The sequence below is a fragment of the Berghia stephanieae genome, chromosome 14, assembly GCF_034508935.2.
Source record: "Berghia stephanieae isolate SIO BIC M18660-M18661 chromosome 14, UCSD_Bste_1.3, whole genome shotgun sequence".
NCBI classification, from domain to species: Eukaryota; Metazoa; Mollusca; class Gastropoda; order Nudibranchia; family Aeolidiidae; genus Berghia; species Berghia stephanieae.
This window is the reverse complement of record NC_088373.1, coordinates 7,429,827-7,439,826: the sequence shown is the minus strand read 5'-3', so window position 1 is coordinate 7,439,826 and position 10,000 is coordinate 7,429,827. Positions and strand designations below refer to the sequence as shown.

Genomic DNA, 10,000 nt, shown 5'->3' with positions numbered 1-10,000 from the left:
TTTCTCCCTCTCTTGTGTGTGTGTGTGTGTGTGTGCCCTCTATCTATCTATCTATCTATCTCTATCTATTCCCCCCCCCCCTCCACCAATTATAACAGATTTGGTATTCTTAAGACGAATATCTATAGTTTCAAGTGTAAATAACTAAAAGTCTAACATTGAATCCACCCCACCCCCCCCCCCCCCCCCCAATTATAACAGATTTGGTATTATTAAGATGAATATCTATAGTTTCAAGTGTAAATAACTAAAAGTCTAACATTGAATCCACCCCCCGCCCCCCACCCCCAATTATAACAGATTTGGTATTCTTAAGACGAATATCTATAGTTTCAAGTGTAAATAACTAAAAGTCTAACATTGAATCCACCCCCCCTCTCCCCCCCCCTCTCCCCCCCCCTCTCCCCCCCCCCCCCCTCTCTCTCTCCCCTCTCGCCCCCCCCCCCCCCTTCCACCAATAATAACAAATTTGGTATTCTTGAGATGAAAATCTATAGTTTCAAGTGTAAAAAATTAAAAGTCTATCATTGATTCCACCCTCACCCCCCCCCCCCCCCCCCAACCCCAAATTATAACAGATCTATAGTTTCAAGTATGAAAAAATTAAAGTCTTTGAATTCATCCCCACCAGTTTAAGGAGGTTAGTCGTATTTATACGGCATGTTACATTGTGAGCTTTGAGCTTTCATATAGCGCAATATCCACTAAATGCGCTCAAAGCGCTTTACAAGGGATCCGTGGCCAACAGCAACATTTAACATTTAGGACGGGACATGACGCCTGTTAGGCGATGTTATAATTTTTTCGGACAGACACAACGCTGTTAACGGTCATGTACTCATTTTACACCTGAGTGCGGTGAGAGAATGTGAGTAAAGAGCCTTCTCCAAGGACTCAACTATGCGCCGAGCGACGCTCGAACCCTGGACCTTCCGATCCGAAAGCATTCAGAATCTTACAAGGTGATCAACCCACCATCAATGAACACAGAAAACCGGGACAAGCTTCTTACTTTGTAACAGGGAGCCACCATGATCCAGCATAGACACAAGAACAGGATCCAGTGCGTGTTACAATCCAGACTGTGATTGTAGAGGGAATGGTTGGTGAGGCATAGTCTTGAACCCTTGGACAAGACATTGTGAATATCGTCACAACTCGTGATGGCCTCTCTCACTTCTGTGTACCAGTCCAGCACCATGTCCGACACGTCAAACTGAATGAGGCAAAAAGGTATAATTTTGATTGGAGACTAGAAGGGTAATCGTGAATTTATTAAATATAAAAATTTCTAATCAAGTGCCTGTAAAGGTGTCATGTCTCGTCTTACATAAATAAATAAATAAATAAATAAATAAATAAATAAATAAAATTCCCTTTATTCATCCCGTTGGGAAAATTTGTCTCGATCTAGGGTCTATTCCAAGGGAAGACTGGAATAACCCAGGCGTCAGCTGCAGTGTAGCGCAGCAAATTGAGCTAGAACGAGGTGAATTGCTCAAGGCCAGTCAACGCAGCGGCGGGTGATCGAACTCGGTACCTTTCGTGTACGAAGCAAAGTTGTACCACTGAGCCACGTTACCCCCCACGATACATGAGTTGTTGTTGGCTTGGGACCCCTGGTAAAACACTTTAAGCACATTAAGTGGATAGTGTGCTAATTAATAGCTCAAGTATGGGTTTATGCGGCTAAGTGGTTTGTGGCATTACACTCGCCCTTCGGATCGGAAGGTTTTGGGTTCGAGCCTCGCTCGGCGCATAGTTGAGTCCTTGGAAAAGACTCTTTACTCACAACCTCTCACCGTACTCAGGTGTAAAATGGGTACCTGACCGTTAACAGCGTTGTCTCTGTCCCCAAAAAATGTAATATCGCCTAACAGGCGTCATGTCACGTCCTACATGTTAAGTGTTGCTGTTGGCCAGGGACCCATTGTAAAGCGCTTTGAGCACATTGAGTGGATTTTGCGGTATAAAAAAGCTCATTTAATTTTTATTTTAGTTCAGAGAATAAAGATAGAAATTCATGCGTTTGTCCTTATTTAACCCTCTCCATACCAAACTACAGGAAAATCGTCACATTTGTTACGATTTCACCAACATTTATCTCAATCAGTTTTCTTTTGTAATCACACAATTTGAAGATTTTAAAAATCATAGTTATAAGAACTTAATTCTGCGATGTAATTGGTATTTATTTCTTTTAAGCAGAGGCTTTAAAATCAATTTTTATGCTAGATGGGTTTGATATTTCTGGGACATGTGTGGAGAATAGACCGAATAGAAAAGGGGGAAACATCTGGGATGATCGAAGGAAAGAGAGCAAGAGGAAGACAAAGAATGACTTATATCTAAATAACCTAAGAATGGCCAAATGTGATTTTAAAAGCAACACAGATTTCATGCGCACCGCAGAGGATCGTGATTCGTGACAGCTGACCGGCAACGTGCTCAAGAGCACAAGCCACGATGGATGATGATGATGATGATGATGATGATGATGATGATGATGATGATGATGATGATGATGATGATGATGATGATGATGGGTTTGATGTCTAGTGGAGAATCGTGAAAAAGGTCCGTAAGGAGAGAATTAATTGCTAGACATACCTCGAGACAAAACTTCTTTCTAGCTTTGAGTTGCTTCATGGACGACAGAAATCCTTCATTGATGGCAGGGAGGATGGCTGGGTGCTGGGAGTTGATGAGGACGGCAAAGTCATCTGTGGGATAATAAAATATACAGTTGTTTATTTATGATTGTATCCTATAGGCAAGAGAGAGAGAGAGAGAGAGAGAGAGAGAGAGAGAGAGAGAGGGGGGGGGGGGGGGGAGAGGGGGAGGACACAAATCCTGCATTGATGGCAGGGAGGATGGCTGGGTGCTGGGAGTTGATGAGGGCGGCAAAGTCATCTGTGGGATAATAAAACATACATTTGTTTATAATAATAATAATAATAATATAATAATAATATAATAATTAATAATAAATATAATAATAATAATAATAATAATAATATAATATAATAATAATAATAATAATAATAATAATAATAATAATAATATAATAATAATAATATAATAATAATATAATAATAATAATAATAAATAATAATAATAATAATAATAAAATAATATAAAAAGAAGAAGAAGAAGAAGAAGAAGAAGAAGAAGAAGAAGAAGAATAGATCTTTATTCTTTATTGTCCATAAATATGGCAATTTGTCATTTTAAATTTAGTTATACTTGTTATAACGTTATATAATACTTATAACATTGAACAGATATTTCACTTATTCTCTACTTATGATTGTATGATATAGGCAAGAGAGAAAGATAGATAGATAGATAGATAGATAGATAGAGAGAGAGAGAGAGAGAGAGAGAGAGAGAGAGAGAGCAGAGGAGAGGAGAGGAGAGGAGGAGGAGGACTAGAAGGAGGAGGAGGAGGAGGAGGAGGAGGAGGAGGAGGAGGAGGAGGAGGAGGAGGAGGAGGAGGGGGAGGAGGAAGAGGAGCAGGAGAGTAATCCTGAGTTGATGGAAGGGAGGATAGATGTGTGTTGAGAGTTTATTAATCAATTATTGAGTTTTTTTGTGCGGTTCTCACATTATAATAAACACAATATCAGCTTCACAGTAGGAAAATACTCAACGAGAAAAGTTTTGGGCTCACAACCCTTCTTCGGCCAAGAAGACATCAACAAAATTTAAACGCTGAGATAAAGTAGAACCTAGAAGCACAACCAAGTAAAGCATGAAAAATAGTCCCATGCTTATTTTTTGTTTGTTTGTTTGTTTGTTTATTGTCTTTTTGTTTGTTTGTATGTTGTCATTTTGTTTGTTTGTTTATTTGTTGTCGTTTTGTTTGTTTGTTTTTTTTTTGTTGTCTTTTTGTGTGTTTGTTTATTTGTTGTTGTCTTTTTGTTTCTTTGTTTGTTTTTTATTGTCTTTTTGTTTCTTTGTACTGCGTCTCCAATACGAGAAATTTACAAGAAGTATCAGCCAATAGTAAAAATTGTATCCAAAGTGTTAAGAAATGGATGAATGAGAACAGACTGAAACTGAATGATGATAAGACGGAGGTGCTGTATGTGGGGAACAGGAAGTGGAAAAGTGAAACAGATTTGAATTTGGGGGATGCCTCCATTCAAATTGTTGACAAAGTGAAAAACCTCGGCACATTCTTAGACTCTGGACTGTCAATGGAGCATCGGGTTAATAATTTGGTTAGATCTCTCTTTTTCCAACTAAAAAAGATTGCTTCCATTAGACGGTTCATATCTTAGGATGTGACCAACCACCTGGTTGTGTCCCTCGTACTATCGACATTGGATTATTGTAATGCTCTGTTATTTGGCGTTTCGCAATACAATCTGAAACGTCTTCAGATTGTCCAAAACAGCGCTGCCAGACTAGTATTCATGAAGCGTAGGTGCGACTCTGCCGGACCTCTTCTTCATGACCTGCATTGGCTGCCTGTTGAGAAAAGGATTAAATTCAAAGCTTGTGTGTTTGTGTATCGTTGTCTTGAAGGTACTGCCCCTTCCTACCTTTCAGAACTAATTGAAAGATATTCAAAACCCCGCCCCTTACGTTCGGCCAGTGATTCCACAAAACTAGTTGTCCCTCGAATTCGGAAAAATGCTGGAATGAGATCCTTTTCTCATTTCGGACCCTCTATATGGAACGCCTTACCGCAGAGCATTCGTGAAAAAGAATCTTTGTCCATTTTTAAACGTTCGCTTAAAACATATTATGTGTTTCGATTTTAGTAGATGGAATGAGAAGCAAGATAGGTTTGGTTTGTGTTGTGTGTTGTGTTGGGTGTGTATGTGTGTGTGTGTGTGTGTATGTGTGTGTGTGTGTGCTTGTATGTGTAAATGAGTATGTTTCAGCCAAAGTAATTTGTAATTTAAGCGCTTAGAGTCTGGTGTCTCGGAGTAATAGCGCATATAAGTTTTCAGCATTGTTTATTTGTTTACTTTTTGTTTTGTTTTTGTTTTATTTTATCTGGGGGGGGGGGGGTTGTTGTCTTTTTGTTTGTTTGTTTATAATGTTGTCTTTTTGTTTGTTTGTTTATAATGTTGTCTTTTTGTTTGTTTGTTTATAATGTTGTCTTTTTGTCTGTTTGTTTATAATGTTGTCTTTTTGTCTGTTTGTTTGTTTGTTTTTTGTTGTCTTTTTGTTTGTTTTTATTTGATGTCTGTTTGTTTATTTGTTGTCTTTTTGTTTGTTTGTTTGTTTTTTGTTGTCTTTTTGTTTTTTTTGTTTATTTTGCTTGTCTTTTTATTTGTTGTCTTTTTGTTTGTTTGTTTATTTGTTGTATTTTTGTTCTTTTTTTTGACACTGCTAGATTTTATATAAAGCGTATCTGAGCAGAACTCAATTCAGGTGCTATGTATATCATTGCTGCTTTCTTCTTCTCCTCCTCCCCTTCCTCCTCCTTCTCCTCCTCCCCCTCCTCCTCCTTCTCCTCCTCCTCCTTCTCCTCCTCCTCCTCCTTCTCCTCCTCCTCCTTCTCCTCCTCCTCCTCCTTCTCCTCCTCCTCCTTCTCCTCCTCCTCCTCCTTCTCCTCCTCCTCCTCCTTCTCCTCCTCCTCCTCCTCCCCCTCCTCCTCCTTCTCCTCCTCCTCCTCCTTCTCCTCCTCCTCCTCCTCCTTCTTCTTCTTCTTCTTCTTCTTCTTCTTCTTCTTCTTCTTCTTCTTCTTCTTCTTCTTCTTCTTCTTCTTCTTCTTATTATTATTATTATTATTATTATTATATTATTATTATTATTATTATTATTATTATTATTATTATTATTATATTATTATTATTATTATTATTATTATTATTATTATTATTATTATTATTATTATTATTATTATTATTATTATTATTATTATTCATTTCCTTTTTCACCCTTGGTCAGGGTATAGGCCACAGACAAACAGTTTCCATCCTTCTCTATCCTGAGCTAACTTTTTTATCTCATTCCAGGTCTTACCACTTCTCTGTATATCAGCTTCTTTAATTCTTCTCCATGTTCCTCGTGGCCTTCCCCTTGATCTTCTGCCCTGAGAGTTCCAGTCCATTACTATTATTATTACTACTATTATATTATTATTATTATCATTATCGTCATCATCATCATCATCATTATCATCATCATCATCATCATCATCATCATCATCATCATTATCATCATCATCATCATCATTATCATTATTATTCCTTTCATCATTGGATTGAGCATTCAGTCATCTTGATAATTCTTGACTGTTACAATGTCTCGACTGGTGAAAGTCAATAATTTGTTTTGTTGGTCGGTGGGGGAAACACAACAATGAAAGAGGAAATGGTCCGGAAATTGAATTTTACCCACATAAAAGTTAACATTCTACATTATAGACTATGTATTCTTGTTTTTCGATGAACACGACATTTTTTTAAGAATCCAAATTAATAAGATATAACCTATTTATAGCATTAACTGATAAGTCCTCGGGATAAACAAAACACGGAATATTGTATTTTTATCTAAAACAATATTTTTTTAAAAATCAAAATTTTAAAAAATATTTTTTATTGGATTCAATAGTCTGATGTCACGTCGCCATAGTGGTTCTAAACAATGAAAATTGGTACTTTTTATTCTTCATGCTGGCTAGAACTTTTCATATGTCTTGTGATCAGAATGTGTAAAAGTCAAAACATGATCAGATTTATAATGTGTTGTTTTTTTCCTCTAGATACGCTTTTATGCTCGTCGGAGAAATATTTCATAAGGGTGTCCGCCATTGTTCCGATAGTTTAGAGCCAGTTACTAAATTACCATGCGCCATTAGGAAGGAAGTGACGTTACGACTGTTGAAGCGTATTAGCAAATTGATTAATTGCGCCCCACAATTTCATTCTGGTTATATTTTGGAGTGAACAAGACACTTAAAATTGCATTGAATTGAATTTAGTGTCCAAAAAATTAGATAAATGGATGTTAAATATTTACAAAGTAATAAACAAAAATGAATATTATACGAACTTCAAAAATAAAATGTGACCCTTCGCCTCAAAACCTCATTTTACACCTGAGTACGGTGAGAGAATGTGAGTAAAGAGCCTTTTCCAAGGTTAAGATGTTGAAAATTGAATTTATAGCCAGAAATATCAGACTTGTGTTGAGTTTGTATGTTTTATTGAGGAGAATGGATACCATATTTTAGGGTGCTAATGCCAACAATTTATATTTTAGACCAGTTTAACATTTAATTCAGCTTTTAAGTATATGGTTCGTTCCGACATAATACCGTTTTGAGACGATGGGTCACTAAATAATACAATTATACCAAACAATGTTTTTGGTATTTTATTCCTTTTTGAAGCTGTTATATTCATCTTTGTTTATTACTTTTTACAGTCCACAGCTTCAAGCAGCTTAGTATTACTTTGACTTGTATTAACTATTGAATACGTTTATTGAAAAGTTGAGCTTTAATATAGCGTAAGATCCACTAAACCTGCTCAAGGCGCTTTACAAAGGTACCTGACCAACAGCAACAAGTAACATAAAGAACAAGACATGACTTAATGCCTATTTGACGATAATACAATTATTTTTTTTTAAATTTCCGATAGAGACAACGCTGTTAGCGGCCAGGTACTCATTTTATACCTGATTACGATGAGAGAATGGGATTAAAGAGTCTTTTTCTAAGCACTCAACTATGCGCCGAGCGAGGCTCGAACCCAGGACCTTCCGATCGCATTGAAGACCGTTTTTCACCATCGATATAATAATAAATGTAAACGTGGCTGCCGAAGCTCGAAGAAATAAATAACAATGTGAATTAGAATGTAAGATTCAATCTAATATACGAAAACAGATAAAATGGACGTTTTGGGTTTCCCCTTTATCAACAAAACAGGATGAATGAAACACTACAGACGAATGAGAGAATTTTGAGAGTTTTTGAAAGGATTGGGTAAACATTGAACGACTAAAAATGGAAAAGGTATCTAGGTTTTATAGTTTTAGGCGAAATCCTTAGTTTTGTCTTTATTTGCTCTGTATAGAAGGAATGAAACTGACATCTCTCATCTCTTTGTTATTTTTTAATGAGCTTTTATATATTGCAATATCCACTAAACGTGCTCAAAGCGCTTTACAAGGGATCCCTGTCCAACAGCAACATTTAACATTTAGGACAAGACATGACGCCTGTAAGGCGATATTATATTTTTTTTCCGACAAAGACAAAGCTGTTAACGACCAGGTACTCATTTTACACCTGAGTATGGTGAGCCTTTTCCAAGGACTCAACTATGCGCCGAGCGAGGCTCGAACCCAGGACCTTCCGATCCGAAAGCGAGTGTCATACCACTAGACCACATAGCCGCACACTACTGTTATTGTTCTTAGACGATCATTTCATTGGTTTAGTTCTCGATTTAATAACACGAGACTATAAACGGTAATGGTTACACATTGTTTTGTGTGTTGATACGCTTCATCTGGCTGACGGATGTTGTGAGTATTTTACCTAAATACAAAGCATCAACACTCGAGCAGATGGTTTTTAATCATTGGAGTCTCTGGACAGAATGTTTGTAAATTAATTATGTCCGTAGAACGCGATTAGTGAATTGATTAACGGTAATAGTCTGTGTGGATTAACTCATTCAATCCTATAGATTATTTCTACTTTTCAAAATTGCAAACAATGTATTAAAAATGAGCATCTGCATAAAAAGAAATAAAAGAGCTTTTATATAGCGTAATATCCACTAAATGTGCTCAAAGCGCTTTACAAGTGGTCCCTGGTCAACAGCAACATTTAACATGCAGGACGGGACATGACGCCTGTTAGGCGATATTACAATTTTTCGGACAAAGACAACGCTGTTAACGGCCAGGTACTCATTTTACACCTGAGTACGGTGAGAGAATGTGAGTAAAGAGCCTTTTCCAAGGACCCTATGCGCCCAGCGCGAGGCTCGAACCCAGACCTTCCGACCCGAAAGCGAGTGTCATACCACAAGACCACATAGCCGTACAGATAGTTTTATTCAACTATGATTAACATGCATGAACTAAAAAAACATTAGCTTTGATACTACGCCTATAATTTGTCTCAGAAAAATGTAATTAATAGGCATATAGTAAAAGTAACCGGACAGAGTCTGCTTGAGTGTTGATGCTATGTATTTAGGTAAAACACTCACTACGGATATAGTCGGTGTTAGGGTTGAGTGAGTTAAATTAGCAGGGAAAATAGCAGAAGTGGAAAAGACAAGGAAAAGATAAATGTCATCCAGACATCCATTGTCAAATAATTTTATTTCTGTTTGGGGACAAAAGGCACGCCTACGCCTGAGTGACGTATTTCTGTACTATCAAGGGAATGGGTGAATGGATGGATGGATGGATGGGTGGATGGATGGGTGGATGGATGGGTGGATGGGTGGGTGCGTGGGTGGATGGATGGATGGATGGATGGATGGATGGATTAGGTGGATGTATGGGTGGATGGATTGTTGGATGGATGGATGGACGGATGGGTGGGTGGATGGATGGGTGGATGGGTGTATGGATGGATGGATGGGTGGATGGATGGGTGGATGGATTAGGTGGATGTATGGGTGGATGGATTGTTGGATGGATAGATGGACGGATGGGTGGGTGGATGGTTGGATGGATGGGTGTATGGATGGATGGATGGGTGGATGGGTTGGTGGATGGATGGGTGGGTGGATGGATGGATGGATGGATGGATGGATGGATGGATGGATGAATGGAAGGATGGATGGATGGGTGGATGGGTGGATGGATGGATGGGTGGATGAATGGATGGGTGGATGGATGGATGGGTGGATAGATGGATGGATGCATGGATGGATGGATGAGTGGATGGGTGGGTGCATGGGTGGATGGATGGATGGATGGATGGATTAGGTGGATGTATGGGTGGATGGATTGTTGGATGGATGGATGGATGGATGGGTGGGTGGATGGGTGGATGGAT

The 10,000-nt window shown here is 38.2% G+C and overlaps 1 protein-coding gene across 1 annotated transcript in view; it reads right to left on the bottom strand.

Annotated features, from left to right (window-relative positions):
* The window catches only part of LOC144959606 (uncharacterized), a 116,182-nt gene that overhangs the window by 17,831 nt on the left and 88,351 nt on the right, over positions 1 to 10,000 (bottom strand). Inside the window, exons 4-5 of the mRNA XM_078892233.1 lie at positions 2,611 to 2,723; positions 1,013 to 1,216 (exon numbers count right to left, since the gene is read on the bottom strand). Coding sequence (XP_078748359.1) covers positions 1,013 to 1,216; positions 2,611 to 2,723 — 317 coding nt within the window. The remainder of the gene's footprint in view (positions 1 to 1,012; positions 1,217 to 2,610; positions 2,724 to 10,000) is intronic.